General features: G+C 45.4%; 2 protein-coding genes across 2 annotated transcripts; both read left to right on the top strand.

The window, feature by feature from the left end:
• The first annotated feature begins 16811 nt into the window (after window positions 1-16811).
• On the top strand, window positions 16812-20239 carry LOC127325750 (protein BTR1). Its single transcript, XM_051352576.1, has 8 exons — window positions 16812-16970; window positions 17118-17359; window positions 17470-17564; window positions 18091-18263; window positions 18593-18657; window positions 19330-19458; window positions 19652-19713; window positions 19821-20239. The coding sequence occupies exons 1-8, from the start codon at window positions 16928-16930 to the stop codon at window positions 19990-19992; spliced, it is 981 nt and encodes a 326-aa protein (XP_051208536.1). The 5' UTR covers window positions 16812-16927; the 3' UTR covers window positions 19993-20239.
• Window positions 20240-26000: 5761 nt separating this feature from the next.
• LOC139831819 (putative F-box/FBD/LRR-repeat protein At4g00315) lies at window positions 26001-27626 on the top strand. Its single transcript, XM_071821158.1, has one exon. The coding sequence runs from the start codon at window positions 26001-26003 to the stop codon at window positions 27624-27626; it is 1626 nt and encodes a 541-aa protein (XP_071677259.1).
• The last annotated feature ends 215 nt before the right edge of the window (window positions 27627-27841 follow it).

Below are 27841 nucleotides of genomic sequence, written 5' to 3'. Positions count from 1 at the left end.
CAAATTATGACATTACTCCATGTACGATGGATAAGTTATTATAAATCTTAATGGTGAAACACACACACATAATACTGACGCTAAAATGCCATAAGGCAAATGATTTGAATTCCACTAATTTGTGGAACCGCCATTTAGGTCATATTGGAAAGGAACGCATGAAGAAACTCCATGCAAATGGATTATTGGATTCATTTGATTTTTGAATCATTTGACGCTTGCAAATCTCTTCTAAAAGGAATGACTGAAATACTGTTCATAGGCCAAGTTTTGAACGGGCAACTAACTTAGTGGAAACATACATGATGATGTATATGGTTCACAAGGCATAGTTGTGTGCGGGAGATTCTTCTACTTCATGAAAACTTCCAACAATGAATTGAGTATATATATGTGGATATATTCGATAAGGAAGAAGTTTGAAACATTTGAATGGATTCAAATAAATTTCAGTATGAAGTGGAAATCATCGTAATAGAAAAGTCAAATATCTATGATTGGATCATAGTGGAAATATTTGAATTACTAGTTTTAGCGAACATCTAAGAGAGTTATGAAATAGTTCTACAACTCACGTTTCTTGGAGTATCATAGTGATGATGGAGTATCCGAGAGATGTATCCAAACCTTGTTGGGTCAATGATGAGATAAAATATTGATGCCATTATATTTTTGTGTATTATGCTTTAGAGACTACCGCTTTTACACTAAATAGAGCATCATCATGATCCGATGAAATGACACCATACAAGTTATGGCATGGGTATAAACCCTAATAGTCCTTTCTTTAAATTTTGGTCTAAGAGTTTTCAACCAAAATCGGATAAATGTCTTTGTTGGTTATCCCAAAGAATTGATTGGGAATTTTTTCCACTATGAAGTAAAAGACAAAAGTGTTTGTCAATGTTACTTGCTTATTTCCAAGAAATTGTTTTCTAGCGAAGTATTTGAGTGGGAGGACAATAGAACTTGATAAGGTTTATGAACCTGAGCATAATGATCAGAGTAGCGCAGCATCGGAAATTGGTTCCGGAAGCGGCCACGACGATCATGGCTTCCATGACTACAAAGTGTTTTAGCCATGGAGATCGAAGTACTTATTGAACCTTGTAGGTATGGTTTACTTTGTGATCAAATAAATGATTTGTGGACAAAGGATTGATTTTGAACAATGATAAACCAACTACAAACAAAGAAGTTGTGATGGGCCCCGACTCCGTTAAAACGACCATGCGCCATGAAATCCATGATAGATGAATACTTTTTGAAAGTAAATGAATCTATAAAATTGATGGACTTGGATGGTATATCCTTGAAGAAGCTCGACTTGTCGAAAAGTTGTTTACGACAAAGTTCAAAGAGTTGACTACGATAAGATTAGATCTTCCGTAGCAATGCTTATAGTCTATGAGGATTATGCTAGTAGGATGGCAAAATACATTACTTATCAGAAGTATGTATTAAAGGTGTATACAAGATACAACCAAGAGTTTTGCTGGTCCGTGGAATACTAGATAGGTATACAAACTTCAATTGGATGAAAGAAGTATCGCGGAGTTGGAATCTTCACCGGATGAAATTAAGTGGGAGCGCTAAGACATATTTATAATACTTTATGTAGATGACATATAGTTGGTTATAAATAATGTAATTATATACTTGATTAAAAGGTTTCATTGAGAATTAATTTCAATGAAAAGGGTATGAACTAAAACCTATTTAGTGTCAAGATCTATGAAGATAGATTGAAACACATAATAAGTTTAAGTTAAAGTACATAGAATGGATATTGAAGTAGTTCAATATAGAAATATTAAGAAAGTGTTCTTTTCATGTGAAGGTTTCACAAGACTTGAGTGTATTTGACACTCGACGAGTAAAAACACATGAGTGATTTTAGATCACGAATAATATGTACAAAATCAGATGTTCTGTGCTCTAAAGTGTTATGAGCATATATCAGAATGATTCATATGATGATCATTGGATAACAGTAAGAATATCCTTGAGTGCTTTAGAAGAACAAAGGATATATATATATAGTTTTGTATGGAAAAATGACAAACAAATCGCTGTAAGGTGTTGCACCGATATTTGTTTTGTCACATATAAAATAATATTTCAATCTCAAATTAGACTAAGTGTTGTTTAAAAGGTAGCACAATGAGCTAGAAGTTGTCTATGCTAGATTTAGAAGAATTCTAAATATTGTGACGGATTCTACAAATGAAGGTAGAGTATGTCATTGTTTTGATAATGAATAAGGATGTTAAGTCAAGAAGTTCTTTGAGAACTTGGTGTAGTTCCGATAGTGTCAGAACTTTGAAGCTATATTGTGTGTGACAATATTAGTGACATATTTCAGACTGCGGAATTAAGGTTCCACCAGAAGACCAAACATATTTAATGCCGACTCATTAGGAAAATGAGTGATGCGTTAAGACGCAAATGAATTGCAAAATACATACGTTTCTGAGTGTGTCAGATCCGTTGACTAAAACCTCTCCCGTGAGCAAAACATGATAAAGCACCGGAAGGCCAAGGTGTTATATCTTTACAAATGTAAACTAGATTATTGACTCTAGTGCAAGTGGGAGACTGTTGGAGATATGCCCAAGAGGCAATAAGAAAATGGTTATTATAATATATCTTTGAGTTTATGATAATGTTTACATACCATGCTATAATTGTATTAACCGAAACATTGATACATGTGTGTTATGTGAACAACAAAGAGTCCCTAGTAAGCCTCTTGTATAACTAGCTTGTTGATTAATAGATGATCATCGTTTCATGATCATGAACATTGGATGTTATTAATAACAAGGTTATGTCATTATATGAATGACATAATGGACACACCCAATTAAGCGTAGCATAAGATCATGTCATTAAGTTATTTGCTATAAGCTTTCGATACATAGTTACCTAGTCCTTCGATCATGAGATCATGTAAATCACTTATACCGGAAGGGTACTTTGATTACATCAAACGCCACTGCGTAAATGGGTGGTTATAAAGGTGGGATTAAGTATCTGGAAAGTATGAGTTGAGGCATATGGATCAACAGTGAGATTTGTCCATCCCGATGACGGATAGATATACTCTGGGCCCTCTCGGTGGAATGTCGTCTAATTAGCTTGCAAGCATATGAATGGTTCATAAGAGACCACATACCACGGTACGAGTAAAGAGTACTTGTCAGGAGACGATGTTGAACAAGGTATAGAGATACCGATGATCAAACCTCGGACAAGTAAAATATCGCGTGACAAAGGGAATCGGTATTGTATGTGAATGGTTCATTCGATCACTAAGTCATCGTTGAATATGTGGGAGCCATTATGGATCTCCAGATCCCGCTATTGGTTATTGGTCGGAGAGAAGTCTCAACCATGTCTGCATAGTTCACGAACCGTAGGGTGACACACTTAAGGTTTGATGTCGTTTAAGTAGATATGGAAATATGGAATGGAGTTCGAAGTTTTGTTCGGAGTCTCGGATGGGATCCAGGACATCACGAGGAGTTCCGGAATGGTCCGGAGAATAAGATTCATATATAGGAAGTCATATTCCAAGTTTGGAAATGATCCGGTGCATTTATGGCAGGTTCTAGAAGGTTCTAGAAAAGTCCGGAAGAAAGGCACTATGGAAGGTGGAGTCCCAGAGGGACTCCACAAGCTTGGCCGGCCAAACCCTAAGGGAGGAGTCCCAGGTGGGCTCCACCTGAGGTGGCCGGCCACCCTTCCTCAAGGAAAGGTGGGAATCCCACCTAGAGTGGGACTCCCATCCTGAGTAGGTTTCCCACCAAAGGTAGGTTTTGGTGTTGGGGTCTTATCCGAAGACTTGGGATACAACTCTTGGGGCTTCCACCTATATAATAAGGGGCATAGGGGAGGGGCCGGCCACACCAAGCCCTCCTAGGCCGCAGCCCCCAAGTGGCCGGCGCCCTAGACCCCCTCTCCCAAACCCTAGCGCTCCTCCTCCACCACATCTCCCGCATACGCTTAGCGAAGCTCCGCCGGAGATCTCCATCGACACCGCCACCACGCCGTCGTGCTACCGGGATTCCGAGGAGGATCTACTACTTCCGCTGCCCGCTGGAACGGGGAGAAAAACGTCGTCATTAACACCAAACGTGTGACCGAGTACGGAGGTGCTGCCCGATTGTGGCACCGTCAAGATCTTCTACGCGCTTTTGAAAGCGGCAAATGATCGTCTACCGCAGCAACGAGAGCCTCCTCTTGTAGGCTTTGGAACTCTTCAAGGGTTAGTCTCGTTCATCCCCTCGTTGCTACCTTCTTCTAGATTGCATCTTGGCTTGGATTGCGTTCTTGCGGTAGGAAATTTTTTGTTTTCTATGCTACGAATCCCATCAAAAACGAGAAACCCGGGGTGCGGTTGGGCCGAATAACGCCGTCCAGATGAAGAAAGGGGTGCCGGGGGCCTCATCGGGGAGACGGCTGGAGGTGCTCTAAGGAATGGATTACAATGAATCTGGCAAAGTACCTAGTCCTTGTCATCGATAAGGAACCTCATCTCAGTATCTAACTTACATTTGTGCACATGGCACACCCAAGTTCAAAGCCTGTGCTCTGCGCTTTGCTTGTTAAAAAATACCACTGGTTTCATCTCACCTTGGATCTTTTCCTTTTTCGTACTACATCCATCTCTAAAGTTTGTCCGAGATTTGTGAAAATTTTAATATATGTAAGTATTATTTAGTAACTAGATACATCTAAATTTGGATAAATTCCGCTAAGTTGCTTGGAATGGTTTGAAGGGATTGGTGGGAGCAGGAGCCCCACAGACGACAAAGTACCTAGTCCGTATCACCGATAAGAAGCCTCATCTCAGTGTCTAACTCACAGTTGTGCACATGGCACACCCAGGTTCAAGACAAAAATAACCTATTTCTGAAAGAAAAGCACGGAATGACCCTCTGGCCAAACTATTTCACCGGACTAATCCTTTTGTGTGGCGCCCTTGCCATCGGCACCACACTTCACTGTGTGGCGCCCATGCAAACGACGCCATACATCCATGCCGATGTGGCGTGGTCGATGTTGCGCGCCGTTGACCAGCCGACGTGGCAGGGACGTGTGGTGTCGTTCCGAAGGGCGTCACACATCCACTTATGTGTGGCGCCCGAGCCCGCCCAGCCCGACCCTCTTCTTCTTCCCTCTTCTTTTCTTCTCTGGAACACGGAACCGCCGCCGCCGGCCACCTCTCCTCCGCGCCGACCAAATCGGCCACGAATTTGTCGGATCTGACCGGCCAAATCCTTCCCCATCCATTTTTCAAGGTAATCCCCTTTCGAATCCTTTCGATTCATCCACTAATTTCATAGATTTCGCTAGATTTGGACATGAACCTTAGACATGGAAACTAGATTTGAAATGTTGGTTGGTGGAATCTATATTGTAGTCTGTGTTGAAATTGATAGCCTCATGTATGCATGTGTTTGAACCATAGAATTGTTGGAACTCTAGATATGAAATTTTACATGTATGTGTTAAAACCCTATGTATGTATGTATGTATGTATGTGTTGAAATGGCTAATATTTGCTAAGCAAATGCATTCTATTGTCCTAGTATTTTCTTAGGAATGGCTCATATTTTTTAGGAGAACACAAATATAGAACATGTATGGTCACAATATGGTAGTTCTTATTGTGTGTATTTGTGAAAAAAATGTAGGATGGTGTGGCTCCTAGATCATCAGTATGACAAGGAATACCGGGCATATCATATCACGGAAAAGAGGAAGGTACTAATATTTATTTTTTAACACCTCTTGTTTTATTTCATTGAATATGGCATAATATTGGATGTGCTTGTAGGTTCTTGAGCCCTTGAAGATTCGTTACCACGGTAGCATGAAGGACATGCCGTATGACGAGCGATACACGGAGCACATCCAACCTACCAGTCTTCTCTCGTTCATCACGCTTGTAAGCCGGGGGTCGCCGAACATGAACGTCGCGGCACTCACTGCACTTGTCAACCGGTGGAGGCCGGAGACGCACACCTTCCACTTGAGGGCCGGCGAGATGACCCCTACTCTTCAGGATGTTTCCATGATCCTTGGTCTTCCTATTCATGGCGAGGCACTTGCTTGCACGTAGTTGACGTATTGCAACGGCGCCAAAGTAGCTTCCTTGAAGCACGTTGAAGGTTGATGGCGGCGAGATGTAGTGCGGCGCAACATCAGGGATTCCGGCGCCAACGTGGAACCTACACAACACAACCAAAGTACTTTGCCCCAACGAAACAGTGAGGTTGTCAATCTCACCGGCTTGCTGTAACAAAGGATTAGATGTATAGTGTGGATGATGATTGTTTGCAGAGAACAGTAGAACAAGTATTGCGATGGGTGTATTCGATTAAAAGAATGGATCGGGGTCCACAGTTCACTAGAGGTGTCTCTCCCATAAGATAAATAGCATGTTGGGTGAACAAATTACAGTTGGGCAATTGACAAATAGAGAGGGCATGACAATGCACATACATGATATGATGAGTATTGTGAGATTTAATTGGGCATTACGACAAAGTACATAGACCGCTATCCAGCATGCATCTATGCCTAAAAAGTCCACCTTCAGGTTATCATCCGAACCCCTTCCAGTATTAAGTTGCAAACAACAGACAAATGCATTAAGTATGGTGCGTAATGTACTCAATAACTACATCCTCGGACATAGCATCAATGTTTTATCCCTAGTGGCAACAACACATCCACAACCTTAGAACTTTCTCATCTGTCCTGCATTTAATGGAGGCATGAACCCACTATCGAGCATAAATACTCCCTCTTGGAGTTAAGAGTAAAAACTTGGCCAGAGCCTCTACTAATAATGGAGAGCATGCAAGATCATAAACAACACATAGGTAATAGATTGCTAATCAACATAACATAGTATTCTCTATCCATCGGATCCCAACAAACACAACATATAGCATTACAGATAGATGATCTTGATCATGTTAGGCAGCTCACAAGATCCGACAATGAAGCACATAAGGAGAAGACAACCATCTAGATACTGCTATGGACCCATAGTCCAGGGGTGAACTACTCACTCATCACTCCGGAGGCCCATGGCGGTGAAGAGTCCTCCGGGAGATGATTCCCCTCTCCGACAGGGTGCCGGAGGCGATCTCCTGAATCCCCCGAGATGGGATTGGCGGCGGCGGCGTCTCTGGAAGGTTTTCCGTATCGTGGCTCTCGGTACTGGGGGTTTCGCGACGAAGGCTATTTGTAGGCGGAAGGGCAGAGTCGGGAGAGTCACGAGGGGCCCACACGCTAGGCCGGCGCGGCCAGGGCTTGGGCCGCGCCGCCCTAGTGTGGCGCTGCCTCGTGGCCCCACTTCGTTAGTCCTCCGGTCTTCTGGAAGCTTCGTGGAAAAATAGGCCCCTGGGCGTTGATTTCGTCCAATGCCGAGAATATTTCCTTACTAGGATTTCTGAAACCAAAAATAGCAGAAAACAGCAACTGGCTCTTCGGCATCTCGTTAATAGGTTAGTGCCGGAAAATGCATAAATATGACATAAAGTATGCATAAAACATGTAGATATCATCAATAATGTGGCATGGAACATAAGAAATTATCGATACGTCGGAGACGTATCAGCATCCCCAAGCTTAGTTTCTGCTCGTCCCGAGCAGGTAAACGATAACAAAGATAATTTCTGGAGTGGCATGCCATCATAACCTCGATCATACTATTGTAAGCATATGTAATGAATGCAGCGATCCAAACAATGTAAATGACATGAGTAAACAAATGAATCATAAAGCAAAGACTTTTCATGAATAGTACTTCAAGACAAGCATCAATAAGTCTTGCATAAGAGTTAACTCATAAAACAATAATTCAAAGTAAAGGTATTGAAGCAACACAAAGGAAGATGAAGTTTCAGCGGTTGCTTTCAACTTGTAACATGTATATCTCATGGATAGTTGTCAATGCAAAGTAATATAACAAGTGCAATATGCAAGTATGTAGGAATCAATGCACAGTTCACACAAGTGTTTGCTTCTTGAGGTGGAGAGAGATAGGTGAACTGACTCAACATAAAAGTAAAAGAAAGGTCCTTCAAAGAGGAAAGCATCGATTGCTATATTTGTGCTAGAGCTTTGGTTTTGAAAACAAGAAACAATTTTGTCAACGGTAATAATAAAGCATATGTGTTATGTAAATTATATCCTACAAGTTGCAAGCCTCATGCATAGTATACTAATAGTGCCCGCACCTTGTCCTAATTAGCTCGGATTACCTGGATTATCATCGCAATGCACATGTTTTAACCAAGTGTCACAAAGGGGTACCTCTATGCCTTTGTACAAAGGTCTAAGGAGAAAGCTCGCATCGGATTTCTCGCTATTGATTATTCTCAACTTAGACATCCATACCGGGACAACATAGACAACAGATAATGGACTCCTCTTTTATGCATAAGCATGTAGCAACAATTAATTTTCTCATATGAGATTGAGGATATTTGTCCAAAACTGAAACTTTCACCATGGATCATGGCTTTATTTAGCGGCCCAATGTTCTTCTCTAACATTATGCATGCTCTAACCATTTTAGTGGTAAATCTCCCTTACTTCAGACAAGACGAACATGCATAGCAACTCACATGATATTCAACAAAGAGTAGTTGATGGCGTCCCCAGGAACATGGTTATCGCACAACAAGCAACTTAATAAGAGATAAAGTGCATAAGTACATATTCAATACCACAATAGTTTTTAAGCTATTTGTCCCATGAGCTATATATTGTAAAGGTGAAGAATGGAAATTTTAAAGGTAGCACTCAAGCAATTTACTTTGGAATGGCGGAGAAATACCATGTAGTAGGTAGGTATGGTGGACACAAATGGCATAGTGGTTGGCTCAAGGATTTTGGATGCATGAGAAGTATTCCCTCTCGATACAAGGTTTAGGCTAGCAAGGTTATTTGAAACAAACACAAGGATGAAGCGGTGCAGCAAAACTCACATAAAAGACATATTGTAAACATTATAAGACTCTACACCGTCTTCCTTGTTGTTCAAGCTCAATACTAGAAATTATCTAGACCTTAGAGAGACCAATTATGCAAACCAAATTTTAGCATGCTCTATGTATTTCTTCATTAATAGGTGCAAAGTATATGATGCAAGAGCTTAAACATGAGCACAACAATTGCCAAGTATCACATTATCCATGACATTTTAGCAATTACTACATGTATCATTTTCCAATTCCAACCATATAACAATTTAACGAAGAAGAAACTTTCGCCATGAATACTATGAGTAAAGCCTAAGGACATACTTGTCCATATGCAATAGCGGAGCGTGTCTCTCTCCCACACAATGAATGCTAGGATCCATTTTATTCAAACAAAACAAAAACAAACAGACGCTTCAGGCAAAGTACATAAGATGTGATGGAATAAAAGTATAGTTTCACTAGAGGAACCTGATAATGTTGTCGATGAAGAAGGGGATGCCTTGGGCATCCCCAAGCTTAGACGCTTGAGTCTTCTTGATATATGCAGGGGTGAACCACCGGGGCATCCCCAAGCTTAGAGCTTTCACTCTCCTTGATCATATTGTATCATTCTCCTCTCTTGATCCTTGAAAACTTCCTCCACACCAAACTCAAAACAACTCATTAGAGGGTTAGTGCACAATCAAAATTTACATGTTCAGAGGTGACACAATCACTCTTAACACTTCTGGACATTGCACAAAGCTACTGAAAGTCAATGGAATCGAAAAATCCATCAAGCATGGCAAAACAGGCAATGCGAAATAAAAGGCAGAATCTGTCAAAACAGAACAGTTCATAAAGATGAATTTTATTGGGGCACCAGACTTGCTCAAATGAAAATGCTCAAATTGAATGAAAGTTGCCTACATATCTGAGGATCACTCACGTAAATTGGCATAATTTTCTGAGTTACCTACAGAGAAGTAGGCCTAGATTCGTGATAACAAAGAAATCTGTTTCTGCGCAGTAATCCAAATCTAGTATGAACCTTACTATCAACGACTTTACTTGGCACAACAATGCACAAAACTAAGATAAGGAGAGGTTGCTACAGTAGTAACAACTTCCAAGACTCAAATATAAAATAAAAGTACTGTAGTAAAAACATGGGTTGTCTCCCATAAGCGCTTTTCTTTAACGCCTTTCAGCTAGCGGCAGAAAGTGTGTATCAAGTATTATCAAGAGATGAAGCATCAACATCATAACTTGTTCTAATGATAGAATCAAAAGGTAACTTCATTCTCTTTCTAGGGAAGTGTTCCATACCTTTCTTGAGAGGAAATTGATATTTAATATTACCTTCCTCCATATCAATGATAGCACCAACAGTTCGAAGAAAAGGTCTTCCCAATATAATGGGGCAAGATGCATTGCATTCAATATCCAAGACAACAAAATCAACGGGGACAAGGTTATTGTTAACGGTAATGTGAACATTATCAACTCTCCCCAAAGGTTTCTTTGTAGAATTATCAGCAAGATTAACATCCAAATAACAATTTTTCAATGGTGGCAAGTCAAGCATATTATAGATTTTTCTTAGGCATAACGGAAATACTTGCACCAAGATCACATAAAGCATTACAATCAAAGTCATTGACCTTCATCTTAATGATGGGCTCCCAACCATCCTCTAGCTTCCTAGGAATAGAAGTTTCGCGTTCTAGTTTCTCTTCTCTAGCTTCTATGAGAGCCTTTGTAATATGTTTTGTGAAAGCCAAATTTATAGCACTAGCATTAGGACTTTTTGCAAGTTTTTGTAAGAACTTTATTACTTCAGAGATACGGCAATCATCAAAATCCAAACCATTATAATCTAAAGCAATGGGATCATTGTCCCCAATGTTGGAAAAAATTTCAGCAGTTTTAGCAGCTTTAATGATTTTAGCATTTCGTGAGTTTTTCGCGCTTTGCATTAGAAGTGGAAACATTGCCTACACCAATTCTTTTACCATTATTAGTAGGAGGTGCAGCAACATGTGTAGCATTAGCATTACTAGTGGTGGTAATAGTCCAAACTTTAGCTATATTGTCTTCTTTTTCATTTTCTTCTCTTTCCCACCTAGCACGCAATTCGGCCATCAATCTTATATTCTCATTAATTCTAACTTGGATGGCATTTGCTGTAGTAACAATTTTATTATCTATATCCTCAGGTTTAGCAGCCATTTTATTAATTAAAGAAGATTGTGACGCAGACATGTATGAGATTCAGTTTTCAGCATTTGCAAGTTTAGTTTGCAACCCAGAGATCTCCATATTCAGATTTTCAAGTTGATTTCCTATATTCTTCAACAAGGTAGATTGCTCATTCATAGTTTTAGTAAACATTTTATTTTGCTCATATTGTGATTGCATAAAGTTCTTGGTGGATCTTTCAATTTCTAACATCTTTTCCTCATTAGGTGAAGCATATCTACCATAAGAGTTACCATTAGCAGGATATGGCCTAGAATTATTATAATTGTTATTTTTAATGAAATTCACATCAACATGTTCTTTTTGAGCAACCAATGAAGCTAACGGAACATTATTAAGATCAACATTTGTCCTACCATTCACAAGCATAGACATAATAGCATCAATCTTATCACTCAAGGAAGAGGTTTCTTCGACAGAATTTACCTTCTTACCTTGTGGAGCTCTTTCCGTGTGCCATTCAGAGTAATTAATCATCATATTATCAAGAAGCTTTGTTGCTTCACCAAGAGTGATGGACATAAAGGTACCTCCAGCAGCTGAATCCAATAGGTTCCGCGAAGAAAAATTCAGTCATGCATAAAAGGTTTGGATGATCATCCAAGTAGTCAGTCCATGGGTTGGGCAATTTTTAACCAAAGATTTCATTCTTTCCCATGCTTGTGCAACATGCTTAGTATCCAATTGTTTAAAATTCATTATGCTACTCCTCAAAGATATAATTTTAGCAGGGGGATAATATCTACCAATAAAAGCATCCTTGCATTTAGTCCATGAATCAATACTATTCTTAGGCAGAGATAGCAACCAATCTTTAGCTCTTCCTCTTAGTGAGAAAGGGAACAATTTTAATTTTATTATGTCACCATCTACATCTTTATACTTTTGCATTTCACAAAGTTCAACAAAATTATTGAGATGGGCAGCAGCATCATCAGAACTAACACCAGAAAATTGCTCTCGCATAACAAGATTTAGTAAAGCAGGTTTAATTTCAAAGAATTCTGCTGTAGTAGCAGGTGGAGCAATAGGTGTGCATAAGAAATCATTATTATTTGTGGTTGTGAAGTCACACAACTTAGTATTTTCAGGAGTACCCATTTTAGCAACAGTAAATAAAGCAAACTAGATAAAGTAAATGCAAGTAACTAATTTTTTTGTTTTTTAATATGGCAAACAAGACAGCAAATAAAGTAAAACTAGCAACTAATTTTTTTGTGTTTTGATTTAGTGCAGCAAACAAAGTAGTAAATAAAATAATGCAAGACAAAAACAAAGTAAAGAAATTGCGATGTGGAGACTCCCCTTGCAGCGTGTCTTGATCTCCCCGGCAACGGCGCCAGAAAAAGAGCTGCTTGCACGTAGTTGACGTATTGCAACGGCGCCAAAGTAGCTTCCTTGTGACGGTAAAGCACTCGTCCGTTGGGAACCCCAAGAGGAAGGTGTGATGCGTACAGCAGCAAGTTTTCCCTCAGTAAGAAACCAAGGTTTATCGAACCAGTAGGAGTCAAGAAGCACGTTGAAGGTTGATGGCGGCGAGATGTAGTGCGGCGCAACACCAGGGATTTTGGCGCCAACGTGGAACCTGCACAACACAACCAAAATACTTTGCCCCAACGAAACAGTGAGGTTGTCAATCTCACCGGCTTGCTGTAACAAAGGATTAGATGTATAGTGTGGATGATGATTGTTTGCAGAGAACAGTAGAACAAGTATTGCAGTAGATTGTATTCGATTAAAAGAATGGACCGGGGTCCACAGTTCACTAGAGGTGTCTCTCCCATAAGATAAATAGCATGTTGGGTGAACAAATTACAGTTGGGCAATTGACAAATAGAGAGGGCATGACAATGCACATACATGATATGATGAGTATTGTGAGATTTAATTGGGCATTACGACAAAGTACATAGACCGCTATCCAGCATGCATCTATGCCTAAAAAGTCCACCTTCAGGTTATCATCCGAACCCCTTCTAGTATTAAGTTGCAAACAACAGACAATTGCATTAAGTATGGTGCGTAATGTAATCAATAACTACATCCTCGGACATAGCATCAATGTTTTATCCCTAGTGGCAACAGCACATCCACAACCTTAGAACTTTCATCCTTGTCCCAAATTTAATGGAGGCATGAACCCACTATCGAGCATAAATACTCCCTCTTGGAGTTAAGAGTAAAAACTTGGCCAGAGCCTCTAGTAATAACGGAGAGCATGCAAGATCATAAACAACACATAGGTAATAGATTGATAATCAACATAACATAGTATTCTCTATCCATCGGATCCCAACAAACACAACATATAGCATTACAGATAGATGATCTTGATCATGTTAGGCAGCTCACAAGATCCGACAATGAAGCACATAAGGAGAAGACAACCATCTAGCTACTGCTATGGACCCATAGTCCAGGGGTGAACTACTCACTCATCACTCCGGAGGCGACCATGGCGGTGAAGAGTACTCCGGGAGATGATTCCCCTCTCCGGCAGGGTGCCGGAGGCGATCTCCTGAATCCCCCGAGATGGGATTGGCGGCGGCGGCGTCTCTGGAAGGTTTTCCGTATCGTGGCTCTCGGTACTGGGGGTTTCGCGACGAAGGCTATTTGTAGGCGGAAGGGCAGAGTCGGGAGAGTCACGAGGGGCCCACACGCTAGCCGGCGCGGCCAGGGCTTGGGCCGCGCTGCCCTAGTGTGGCGCCGCCTCGTGGCCCCACTTCGTTAGTCCTCCGGTCTTCTGGAAGCTTCGTGGAAAAATAGGCCCCTGGGCGTTGATTTCGTCCAATTCCGAGAATATTTCCTTACTAGGATTTCTGAAACCAAAAACAGCAGAAAACAGCAACTGGCTCTTCGGCATCTCGTTAATAGGTTAGTGCCGGAAAATGCATAAATATGACATAAAGTATGCATAAAACATGTAGATATCATCAATAATGTGGCATGGAACATAATAAATTATCGATACGTCGGAGACGTATCAGCACTGTGTATGAACACATCTTCTGATGGGTGGCGCAAGCAGATGGAGGACCTTATTGGCATGGCTCCTCCGGAGCCAGCAAATAAAAAAGATAGAGCTCCCTCCGGCGCAAATTTCAAGTGGATCAAGGCTAACTTTGGAGAATGCTCGGAAGGGGCCAACCGTGACACTGTCCGGACATACACCTGAGTGTATTTGTGGTATGTCATTTCTAGGACTCTCTTTGCTGACAGTGGTGGGAAGTTGGCTCATTTGTTGGCTCAAGGCGCTGACGAAGTTGGAGCACAAGTGGAGTTGGGGAACAATGACACTTTCCTACCTGTACCGTCAGGTAATGATTTTCATACTTTAATATTCTTGTATAGTAGTATGCTTGACAAAGTACTAACCAAAGTTCGTATGTACGCAGTTGGACGAAGGTTGTCGCAAGACTGGTGTCGGCGGTATTGGTGGATGCATGCTCCTACTTTCCATATGGAGCTGGGAACACCTACCAGTTGGGCAAAGCCCGAGAGATACAACAAGAGGCGATGGGCTCATTACGAGAACCTTGATCGGGAGCCCACTTGGGCATACTTGTGGGACCATGTCTCGGAGATGACGAACGATCCAATGGTACTACACTGAGGAGTTGGACACTCTTACCGCTGAGCAGGTAACCTTTCTGAAGCCATCACTCTTTTGCTATATTTTTCATAAATTCCACTGGCATGTTGTAAATTTTGAAATATTTGTATGCTGAAGGTGGATTGGGAGCCATATGGTAGCTTTGACCATATTGGCTCGGCGATGAGTGACCTCAACCCCAAGTGCTTGGAGGAGGCAGGTTTCTGGCATATGCGGTGCCCACTCATATGCATGTGCTCTTGCATCGGGAATAAGGAATGGAGTGGTCCATGTCCCCTTGCGTCAAATATGCATCCAAATCACCGACATTGTTGTAATTCATCTCGAACCATTATCACCATCGTCATGCTCGTCATACTCCTTCTCCAATGGTGCATCTTGGGCAATGGGAGATTGGACAATGGGAGATTCGGTGGCTTCTTCTTGGCTCATGGGTGGTGGACTCCTAGCATCAATGGGGGAGGAGCGCCAGTTAAGGTCAAGCTCGATATTAGCATCAACCGTCTTGGTTGCAAACAACTCCAGAGCCTTGTCTTGTGACTCAGCCACCATCTCCTTGTAAACGGACCAACGTTGCTCGGAGTTGATACACATTGTCTTCCAACGGGCGTGCATTCCTTACCCCACATTATGTCTTCCCTCTAGCTCAACACCATCATTTTTCCCATTCCAATTCAACTCAATCCTCACTTGTGCTACCACCTCGACAAAGCTAGGGCTACGGTGAAACACCAAGTCAACCTCTTCCGGGTCTAGCTCTAGGTTTCTCTTCAAAAAAGCATCCTTGTCCACATGATGAACATGAACAATTCTTTCCACGCCCTAGCATAATGTGAACAACACATACATACATGTGTTCATTAGTTAGCCATAATCAACACAAATCAACCTAGGGTTTCTACCCATACAACCTAGCCCTACCACTTGTCCTACTTCAACAAACCCTAAGATCTAACCAAATCTAGATCCACCCTCAAATCAACTTAGGGTTTCACATCTAGGGTTTCACATGTAGATCCAACCAAATCCATCAATTCATTGGATCAAAAGAAGGGGAACGGAGGAGATTACCTCAAGGAACGGGTTGGGAACAATCTCCACGGACATATCCAACGAAATCCACCAAGATTTGAGAGGGATTGGGTGGGGAGAGAGGTGGGGTGGCTGGTCAGAGGAGGAGGAAGAGGAGCTGAGCAGGAAATGAGGAGGGGTCGGGGGCAGGCGCGGGCGCCGCACATAAGTGGATGTGTGGCGCCCTTCGAAACAGCTCCACACTTTCAACGTGTGGCGCCCATGCGAACGGCGCCACACATCCTGCCACGTCGGCTGATCAACGGCGCGCAGCGTCGACCACGCCACGTCGGATGTGTGGCGCCGTTCGTATGGGCGCCGCACAGACAGGTATGGCGCCACAAAAGGGTTAGTTCGGTGAAATAGTTTGCCATAGGGTCATTCCGTGCTTTTTTTCAGAAATAGATTATTTTTGTCAAAATCGCCCAGGTTCAAAGTCTTGTGCTCAGTGTTTATTTCTGTGATGTCTCACCACTCTCCTTATTAAAAAATATATCACTGGTTTCATCTCACCTTGGATCTTTTCCTTTTTCGTACTACATCCATCTCTAAAGTTTGTCCGAGATTTGTTAATTTTTTAAATATATTTAAGTACTATTTAGTAATTAGATATATTTAAATTTGGATAAATTCCAGACTGCTAAGTTGCTTAGAATGATTTGAAGGAATTGGTTTTAATGAATCTACTTTTTGGATACAGATAAATCGATAGCTAAAATATATCTATATACCTCCATATTTAGATAAAGTTGAGAAGTTTCTTTAGAAAAGAGTTGCTTCGACTGCAAGCTGTTTCAATTAACTGGTTCCCATTTTCCTGTGAACATAAAAATGGGTGAAAAAAGGGTCTGTGTGGCTGACTGGCTGGACCCGGCAGGCGTGAGCGTGGTGTCACAAACGATAGGAAAGAGAGCAGAGGAAGAAGGGAACCCACGGCACCACCAAAAGCGAGGAAGCGAGGCGGCGGCCACCTGACCTTCTCCTCGCTCCCATGGCTTCCTCGCCGCCGGCCTCCGACGACGACCGCTACGAAGGTAGGCCACCCGCATTCCCTTCGCTTCACCGCCGCTTCCTCCCTCCTACACCGAATCCTCGGATCCATCTCCTTCCCCCGGAAACGAGGGTTTATGCGAGGGTTTGCCTTTCAATTACCTCAATTTAATGTCGGAACCCCATTTCAGATGACCTGTGGGAGCAGCGGACGCACGCCAGGATCCTGGTCTCCGACTCCGAGGCCGGCGGCATCATCGGCAGGGGCGGCTCCGCCGTCACCGCCCTCAAGTCCACCTCCGGGGCGCTCGTCAAGGTCTCCCGCCGCGGCCAGCTCCTCCCCGGTACCGGCCGCAGGGTCCTCCTCGTCTCCGGCCTCTTCCACCAGGTCATGGACGCCGCCGAGATCATACTCCAGAAAATCCTCTACCAGGTCTGTACCGTACCCTGCTCTGCTCGGGTTTGTTTCGTTTCGGTTCAGTCTGATGATGGTCTTCAGTTGGTTGGTTAATCCTCTGCTCTGCTCTGCTCTGGTGGCCTCAGGGTGGCCAGGTGATCGACGAGCGGGCCACCGTCGTGCTCGTGGTGCCCGACGCGTGCTGCGGCGTGCTCATTGGCAAAGGAGGAACGAACATCAAGTACGCATTGCTTTCCTCCAGCTCCCCACGCCCAATCTTGCTGTGTGTGATGTACTTGCGACGAAGCATCTATCTCCAGGGAACATTTTGCTCTGTATCTAACTACATTTCATTTGGAATTGCATGTTTCCTAATTGGCACAAAAAAAACACTGTTATTGTTTTGATCCTTTTCTCTCTGTGTATCTATTAATCTATGTGCGTATTTGGTTTACGGCAGTGCAATTGCGTGTTTTGGGTTGCCACATAGAACGTGTCCACACAATTTGGTCAGTTATGTGATCATACCATTTAATTTGCACATTACAGTCTATGGTTCTAACCTATTACTGTGAGATTCTTATAGTTAAACCACCTTTGTGCATGGGATCACATATAAACACAGAGGCATGCTGTGAAAAAATTCAGCTTCAGCTCTGCTTCTTCTAGTTCACTGTTTGTTTGGGTGCCTAGGCAGCATCTGTTTATTTCTACTTTTGAGAAATTACAGGTTTGATCCCTATTCCCTTTTTTTGTTTACCATTTAGGTCACTGGCTGAAGCATCAAATGCTGGAATTGTGATCTCACGGCACGACAAACACTATGGTCTTCAAGATAGGTTGGTTACAATCACAGGAAACTTGGACAACCAGCTGCAGGCGATATTCTTGATACTTTCTGAGTTGCTGGAGGACGATCGCTACTCACGTATCTATGCAGGTTTGTCTGCATTAATTTTAGCACTGGACGCTACTACTGTCTTAATTTTCGGCTTTTTTCTTGTAAATGTATTGCCTGCTACTCAGTTTTGGGTTGGATCCCTCCTCATTCACATCTTGTCTGCCTTGGGGTAGTTTGGTATAGTATCTGTCAAAGGCTTGCAGCAAGACTGAACTTGAAGAATAGGTTGCTTTCATATTCTTTTATGGTATTCTTGTGTATCGAGATCCTGGACTAGTCATAATGATTCGCAGGCATTGAGCTACTAGACCGTAATTTGTCACCTTTCTCCAGTAACTAATTGGCTAATCGTGCTCCCAAATAATCAGGCGCTCTCTTTCTTGGGTGTGAAGACTATGGGCCAGATGAGCATGTCGAAAGATACCACAGCAGGGTAAGATGTTGTTATTGAAATCTACTGGTACATGTTCTGATTCTCCTCTTATCTGGATTGCTTCTTTAATGCATTAATAGGGCTTCTCAATAGATATCTTTTAAGAAGTGCTTTAAATGGGTAAATAAAAAATAATGGATGCTAGTAGGGTATTAGATAGTTATTGTAAGAAAAGAAAGGGGATTATTTATTTCTCTTCCGTAATAATGCTTGTTGGCCATACACTAGATCTTGATTCCATTTCCAAACAAAGCTAAGAAACGACAAAAGGAGCATCATCTTTTCCATGTAGAAAGTTGAAGCCCTTGCTCAGTTGACCCCTACTATAGTGTACTTTGTGCTTTAGAAAATGTATAACTGGCTGTTATATTTCTGGAGAAGAAATATGTAAGTTTCTTTTCGGAAGGAATGAATGAGAATTGCGGGCTTGACTCCAACCTGTTAATCTGAAGTACATATTCAAATCTGGGTGTAGCTTCCTGCAACCCAGTCCCTTGTACCTTTGTGCTTCACATATGCATAGCGTGATTATTCATGAAATGCCTCTATCTATTTTGTCACACAGCATGTTAATAATTTTCCAAGTATACCATTTACTGTTTATGTCCAGTGAACCAGTTGTATATGCCGCTTGTTGTGAAATCTGAACCATGTTTTCTTGAATTTCTTCAGTCGAACACGCCCATCAGATCACCTGATAACAATGATGATGCCTGTGAGTCTCTCACCATTGCTATTGCCGACGAGCATATTGGTGCTGTCATTGGTTGTGGTGGGAGGAAAATAAGGGAGATCATACAGGTATCCTGAATCACTAATATGCACTGTTAACATGCATGCATGGGGTAGTACTGTAGTATTTCTGAACGGTTTGGTCTTAACATATTTTGCTGGCATCCCGTTAATTTGTGTGCCAAGTCAAACTTACATGCATGCCACTGGACTGGAGGATGGCTTTAGCTAATTAATTGTTAATTGGTTCCTTGGAGTTCAGTTCACCGGCGCATGGATCAGGACTTCGGCGAAGGGTGAGTTCATAGCTGGGACTACTGACAGGTATGTCGGTTTTCTCTGTCCGTGTGTGGACTGGACGCATCATGATTTGAGCTTCGAGATACACAAGCCTGCAATCTGGTAACTTTCTGTGTGTGATGCATATGCAGGGAGGTGGTGATCAGTGGGACACGGGAAGCGATCAACACCGCAGAGGGGATGATCATGCACGTGGTCTCAGCTGCTCGTAGCCGGAGCAATGGCAGCGCCGAGAGGCCGCCTCTCAAGCCGGATACCACACCTCAACAAGAGGAGCAGAGTAATACAAGTGACTTGCAGTGAGACAGCTTTTTTTGGCGCTCCTAGAAAGAGTAAGTACGATTTGGGAGGAGAAGGCATGGTGCACTTAGGATTTACTCACTGATGGATAGTTTTTGTTCATCGACGTCGTTGGTTCGGTGTTTGGTGGCCTGGTACTGGTATGCACTGATAAGCTCTGATGTTTCTTCTGTGGCTGCGAAGTAAGAAAGGATCAAATCCTTTGGAAGTTACTAGTGGTAATATCTTAATATACCGTTGGTTCTGTTTCTTTGGAGGATGGGTGGATACTATAGTGAAGATATGTGTTTTAGTTTTTTGTTTGGATGGGAGCTTATCGAACTTGAGCTGTTCTTACGAGTGGTAATCTCTTGGGCCTTAGTAGTTACAATAGGTTTGGTGGGATTAGTGGGGATAATCTTTACATGATTGGGTGAAATCCTTCTTACCTTTACCCAATCCCCTCAAATCCACTAGGTAGGGTAGAGTATTGGGTAGGAAAAAGTGGGACTAAATTAGCCCAATATACTAGAACCAAATATCCCTAAAAAAACTAGAACCAAATATGTTTTTATGAATACGTGTGGATTTGGGGTTTGGTGGGGAATTCTTCACTAATCTCTACAAATACATTAGTACCAAACAAGGTCTTATGGTGTTGCGATCTTGAATGGGGTTCTCTCCTAAAGAGAGTAAATGCATAAGTGGAGAATATTTCAATTCATGTTGACATTATTGTATTAATTGCTTAGTCTGAAAGTTTCTAATGATTTATTGTTTAGGCTGTTAAACCAAGCAATCATTTTGTTTTCACTGGTCGCTTTTTAATGACGAGGGCTTCCAAATTAGATCCTCATTGTCATTGTATGCCCGGGCAAGAGCCGCTCCACACGAGTTAAGGTTTCTTTTTTCGTGTTTACTCTTGAATAGAGCACCTTTACATTTTTTAACGTTTTTTTTTTTTTATCTCTCTCAAATTATATAATATCGATTTGATTTTTTTGCAAGTCAATAAAAAGTAACAAATAGAATGGCGGAAAAATAGTTTATAATTTTTTGCAATTTCAAATTATTTTAAAATTCAAAGTAAATTCTTGAAATATATATATACATAAAAAAATATGAAATGTTTTTCGCACATTCTAGTTGTTATCTTTAAGTGATCTGCAAAATTTCAAGTTCAAAGAATGTGTGATCGATACAAAAATGAGAAGTTGTTTGAGAGGGAAAAAAAGAACATAGATCTTGATGCAGTATAAACAGTCCAAATGTCCAAATATGGGTGCGCACTGAGCACATATGAAAGAAAGTCCTCTCTCATAAACCATAGATAAAAACAGATGGAGTACATATCCCTAAATTTTCTTAAATTATATTTTGTACTAGTTCAGTCTACGTATAAGACCTTGAAAAGATAAGATAAAACCAAGCTCCATGCTAGTTGAGTATCTAAAGGGATTTACACCAATTCTTCCCAAATGTATGATCTTGGAAGAGACAATACTTGAAGCTTTGTTGCACCAATTGAGTTGATCCTTCTTCTTTTGGTGGATGATAAATGAGCAACCCATTTTTCAACTTTGAGTTTCATGTGGTCATGTATCCTCTCGTTTCCGGCATCGATGCACAATTCTTCTAGAACCTTGGCATCTTGGGCGAAGAATTTGACGAGCTTGGTACCAAAGCAGTCGGTTGTCTGGCGCTGGAACTGCAGGCCGACACGTCTGAGGCACTTTCGCAGGCATTCGAACGAGTGACCACTTAGGCCGGGCAGATCAGAGACCTCGTCGAAGTAATTAACGTGGCCATCGTCGTCGTCTCCGGCGCCCACCATCGGCTGTGTCCGGCGGCGCTTGAAACGCTGGACGGACTCTTCAAACTCGGAGCGGTGCTTCCTTTCTAAGAAGTCTTGCCCGTACTGGAATTTCCTCTTGGCGTCTTCCTGCGACGTGCTAAGGTCGATCCGGAGATCGCGCAGCGCTGGGCAACAGCGGAGCAGGTTCTCGATCGCCGCTGCCGACATGTTGCCGGGGGCCGTGTACACTCCCTGGAGGTGAAGGCGCTCGAGGCTGGGGAGCACCGGGAGGAGCTTGGCCTGCCTCTTCTCGTTGGTGGTGGCGATCTCCTCCAGGTGGCGCACCTTCAGCTTCATCTCCTTGGCGTGGATGAAGCCACGGACGGTTCCCCAGAAGCTCTGGCGGGCGACGCGTGGGTCTCTGTGTCGTAGGTAGCCGTACTCGGTGAGAGTCAGCTCCGCCCGTGCCAGATGGAGGGGCGGCGGGCTCAGCGAGATATGCCGGAGAACTCCCCGGTACCGGAAGCGGCGCAGCATGGGCGCGTAGATCTGCAGGGTGCCCTCCTCCTTGAAGGAGCACCTGTCCATGACCAGCGAGATGGCTGTCCGGCAGCGGAGGGAGCGGTTCAGCCTATCTTGCTCTGGCGGCGGGGCATTGTCACGGCGAGAGTCTCGGCGCCCGTTCCCGTGGCGCTTCTCGTCGTACTCTAGGAGGATAGAATCAAGGTGGATGATGGCTAGCAACGGCGCGGCGTCGATGATGTCCTGGAGATTGTTGAGAGGCATGTTGCAGTGTCGCAGCCGTAGAGACTCCAGCCGTGGGAAGAACACCGGCGGCGATGCTGGCTCGAGCTTGCTGCAGTTGGTGATCTCCAGCACGCGGAGGGTCTTGGACGGCAGGGAGCCTACGGCGAGCGGGAAGATCCCGAGCCCGTGTATGTTCCCGGAGGCCTCATACTTGGACGTCTCAAAGTGCATGGGCTTCCCGTCGTCCGAGTCCACCGCGGCGATCTGGAGCTCCTCAAGGCGGCGCGCCGCACGGTGGGAGAGCACCCCGGCGAACACGTCGTGCTTGTCGCGCCACGCCACGTCGCGGTGCAGGAAGTCGCGGACCTCGTCTTCGGTGTGTGCCTCCACGCGGAAGGTGAGCTTCCTGACGGGACCGTCGCCGTCGGCTTCTGCGGCGGCGGCGGTGTCGAGCGCCTTGTGCGCGGCAGAGACGACGGCGTCACGCCTAGCGAAGAAGCGGCCACGGGCTTCTTTGCAGTAGCGGTCGTCGTGGCTGCCCTTGAGGGCGCGGGCCTCGAGGTTGACGGCGCCACAGGAGCGCCAGAGCGGGCGCCATCTCCTTGACAACACGCTGGTGAACGCGCCCTCTTGGGCGGGGACGAAGTGGAGGATGCGACGCAGGAGGTCGTCGCTGAGGCCAGAGAGACGGTCGCCGCCGCCGGCCATCGTCGGCATGCTTACGACTCGAGCGATTTCGATCGTGTCGATTCTCTTATTGAGATCTGCTTGCACGGCTCGGTTGTAATAAAGGATTGAGTCGTTTTCCGGTATTAGAGTAGAGCTCGACGCGCGATTCAGTTCCAGTCCGAGTCGGAGTAGATCAGCTGAATTGAATTTACTTACACCCCGTTTGGATGCACAGTATTGGAGCACAGAATTGGGAATTGGAATTGGCTTCACGGATTCTCTTGTTTGGTTGGCTTTGGAATTGAAGACTAGAATTGGCAGCCCAATACCACAGAATCGGACTACAACTAAAAAAACCCCTTCACCAATACGGAGCCTCATCCCTCCGTATTGTGTGGAATTGGCTCTCCTTCTCGTCAACAACAAATTTTCAGAGACCACCGGAGCTTCGCATCTGGCCACCGCCACAGGATGTTCGCTGCCGACCGCTGCTGCCGTCGGATGTTCTTCGCCGATCGCTGCCGCCAGAGGTTCGCGCCGCCGCCTGCCGGCGCCGGATGTTCGTCGCCGACCACCGCCGCTAGAGATTCTCCGCCGAACACAGCTGCCAGAGGTCCGCCCCCGACCATAGCCGCCAGCAAGTTCCTTTTACCATGGGCTGCAACGACCAAATCCATGGCCGTCGGCTTCTCCGGCACAAGGGCGACGTAATATTTCAGGGAACCTGGTGAGGAAGATTGAAAAACTTCAAAACGTTGCATGGACGTGCACGAGCGTGTACCTTCTCCGGCAGCGCGTTCCTCTCTACGTTTCTGATAAGGTGTGAATGAAGCACTAACTTATTAGTAGAGCGGGGATGGCTAGCTATTGTCCGGCGACCTTTAGCCATTCGGCGGCGACGCCTTTGCAGAGTACTCATTGGCGGTGTTCGTGAAGCTCGCCCTCTGGCTGGGTGCTGATGGGTGCTGCACCATGGGAACGATTGATTGGGAGGCAGGCGCCACAGTGGAGATGTATGGTGGACGCGGTGGATCAGAGAAGATGGGTCAATGATTCAATTACCGTGGCATGTACATCCAAACACAAATTTGGTATTGCTATCTTATCAGATTCCATGTAGCAATATTTTGCAGAACCAAACAATAGAATTGGTATTTGTGCCCATTTCAATACGGAGTCTGATTTGGTATTGGGAAACGCTTGTCTTCCCCCGGGGGAATACTCCTCCGTTCCTCCGCACGCACAGCGCGACGCGTGTCCGTGTGGGCCCCAACCTTATCTCTTCCTCACCGTTCTCCTTTTTTCTCTTTCCCTGCACCACACAACTGCATCAGGCAGCTCTGTGCCGGAGACCGCCCAGCTCTCGGCCCGACGACCCCCTATGGCGCCTCGCTCCGTCCCCACGCGACCTGCTCCGCCGCTGGCGAGCTCCATGGCTTCGCTCATGTCGCCGCCTCCAATTCCAGTCTTCATTCACCTCCGGACATGGCCGAACATGCTCTGCTCGCCTAGCTCCGGCAGCCGGCGTCGGGAACCTCTGCAGCGCTTCCCTCTCAACCTCCATATCTACTCGCGTAGCTCCGACCGACGAGCTCATGGACGGCCTATGCGCCGCTGCCGGGTTCATGGCTGGCCTCCGCGTTGCCGCGCGTTGTTGATGTTCCCCGTCAATGCTCCGGGCCTCCATAGCCCGCCTTTCTCTGTTCGGAGCTCGCCCGGAGCTCGCACCGCGCTCGACCCTGGGCTTCCTGCAGCCTACGAGGCGTCGCTCCGACCTCTCCCGTCGTTTCTCCAACTTCCATGGCCAGCGCCCTCGCCATGGAGCTAGCAGCTTGAGGCAGCCATGGCTTCGGAGAGCACCAAACGGGTGCTAGCCAACTCGCTGCTACACACGGCCGGCCGCGCCGCTACACAAGTTCGTCGGCGCTGCTACACACGGCCAGTCGCGCCGCTACAATTGGTATAATATTGTAGCTCCGATGTTTCTGGCAAACTTCTCCGGCGAAGTCGGATTTGCTACTTTTGTTCTATATATCGTTGCTACAATTGTTCTGTATTTCTGCTATAAGTTCTCCGACGAGGTGTCCGGTGAGGTCGGTTTTGCTACAATAGCAAAAAAAAAAAAAGCTGCTACAATTTTTGTGTTTTTTTGCTACTTTAGCATATATTTTTTGCTACCATGTCTCCGGTGAGGTTTCCGGCGATGACTCCGGCGAGTTCCTGGGTGACATCTCCGGCGAGTTTTTTTGCGAGGTCTCCAATGTGATCGGTTTTGCTACAATACCATAATTGTTTTGCTACAATAGTACAACATGTTTGCTACATAGTCTCCGGCGAGTCTCCGATGAGATCTGTGTGTATTTTGGGTGAACCGTGTTTTGCTACAATTGGGTCGATTTTGCTACAAACGAACCGTTTTTTGCTACTTTGGTACATTATGGTAGCAAAAGTGGGATTAAGGTATACTGTGACACGTGTCACGATCTGGACGGTCCAATCAAGCACATCCAACGGCTGTCCACCCGGGGGATTAGAAATCTAATCCCCTGGGGGACGCTCAGCAGTCACCTTTGGTATTACACACAATTCAATTCCAAGGCTCCAATACTTTACATCCAAACGAAGCGTTAGCTAATCTGCTTTCAAACGGTCTTGCTGTCCATAAATCAGCCCGCCGCTGTCCCGTCATGCCCGGTCCGATTCGAATACGAACACGTATGACGGTATGATGACTGGAATTTCGAAACCCAAATATATACTGTGCTGTGGACGTGAGTTTCTGATCTAGCTAATCGATTTGTTGCCGTACGAGCCTATCGCGATGCAGGTCGGACGGAGGCGGCGAGAGGACCGGCTGAGCAAGCTCAGCGACGCCACGCTGTGGCGCATCCTCTCCTTCCTCCCGGCTAAGGAAGCGGGGCGTGCGTCGGCGCTATCGAGCCGGTGGCGCAACGTCTACGCCGGCGTCGACGCCGTCACGCTGGAGCAGCCGGAGAGCCCCATCCCGGACTATGAGGACTATGGGTCTTGGAGCTATGGCCGCCCTGTCGACCCAAACCCGAAGCCGCCATTTGGCACCACCGTGACCGCCGCCCTCTTGGCGCGGCACCTCGTGCCTACGGCACCTGCGCCGCAGCTGCGCGTGCTTCGCGTCGCCCTGAACTATTACCGCCGCGAGGACGCCTCCACGGTGGACCACTGGGTGTCCTACGCCCTCAAGCACGCCGCCCCTGCTCCTGTAGGGCTCGAGCTCGACCTTCGCCTTCGCCGCGTGCCCGTATGCTCCCGTCCATACTCCCTCTGCCGCGCCTCCGGTAGTCGTAAGCGCAGCCGATCCACCGACGACGAGGAGGAGGAAGTGAATAGCCGACCGAGGCGCATGTCGGTCTCCGACGACGACGAAAGTTCATGCTGGCCGCAGTACACCGTCCCGAAGATGCTCTTCTCCAGCGCCGCGCTGCGGTCGCTCAGCCTCGGCCCCTGCAAGCTCTCCCCGCCGGACACCATCAGCCTGCCGTCCCTCGAGGCGTTGCTCCTTGTTCGTGTAACCGACTGCGAGCGGAACGTGCAGAGGCTCGTCTACGCCTGCCCGCGCTTGGCCGACCTAACGCTCGAGGCCTGCGGGACGGTGACCGCGCTGTACCTCCATGGCAACCGCCGACTCCGCAAGCTCGCCCTCCGGTGCTGCCACAGCCTGGTCGTCGTTGAAGTCAACGAAAAGCTCCACACCCTGGAGTACCTCGGCGCGGTGCCCGACACGCCTCTCCTGGCCCTTCGTTGCGGCGGCCGCTGGAAACCCACGTCGTGCATGATCGATATCTGCGGCAAGGAGGTCTCGTCGGAGAAGGAGCTCGCAAAATTGGGAAAGTTTCTGCAGCTAGTTGCTTCCACCAAGCATCTGCACCTGCGGTCTGCACGTCTGGGTTGCGGCGTGGAGCACGACGCTCTGGCAAGGTCGTTGCCTGCATTCAGGCGCCTCCTCCACCTCGAGCTAACCGGGCTCCTCCCGCACGGCGACGGCGACGGCGAGGCAGCCATCGCAGCCGTGAGCAGGATCCTCCTGCACGCCCCGAACCTGGAGGTGCTCTCGCTGTCTCTGGACACGGACCCCAGCAAAGAGGGGTTGCACGCGCGCAAAAGCTGGCACGACTGCAAGGAGGGGGAGCTCGTCCGCGCGCACCAGCTGAGGTGCAACAAGTACGAGGTCCTCGCCGCGCCGGCGGTGATCATCCCGTGCTTGAGGAAACGAGTGAGGGAGATCAACTTTGCGCATTACCACGGCGGGAGGGCGCAGAGGACGCTCGCCAAATTCTTGCTCTGCAATGCTCCCTTTCTTAAAACGCTCTATTGCGGAATTGTTCGGGGCGAATTGTCGATTCAGGACATGCTCAGAGACGAGATCCAAGGATGGGCCATGAACACGCCGGAAAACTGCATCTTCGACTAGTCGATTAGAACCTACAAGTACTGTAATTTACTCTAGTATAAGTTGATTTTGAGCATATAAACTCTGGCTGATCCATGTCTTAATTCCAAATTATAAAACGGCAATAAGATGTGAGTATGTGACTGGAATGGAAGCTATCCGTATTTGTTTTCGCTATGACAAGAATGAGCTTACTTCTCATTCTAAATACGTCACCGACACTTTAAGAAAAAAAA

The sequence above is a fragment of the Lolium perenne genome, chromosome 1 (assembly GCF_019359855.2).
Source record: "Lolium perenne isolate Kyuss_39 chromosome 1, Kyuss_2.0, whole genome shotgun sequence".
In the NCBI taxonomy this organism is placed as follows: Eukaryota; Viridiplantae; Streptophyta; class Magnoliopsida; order Poales; family Poaceae; genus Lolium; species Lolium perenne.
Note: the sequence above shows the minus strand (reverse complement) of the source record. Positions and strands in the feature narration are given on the sequence as shown.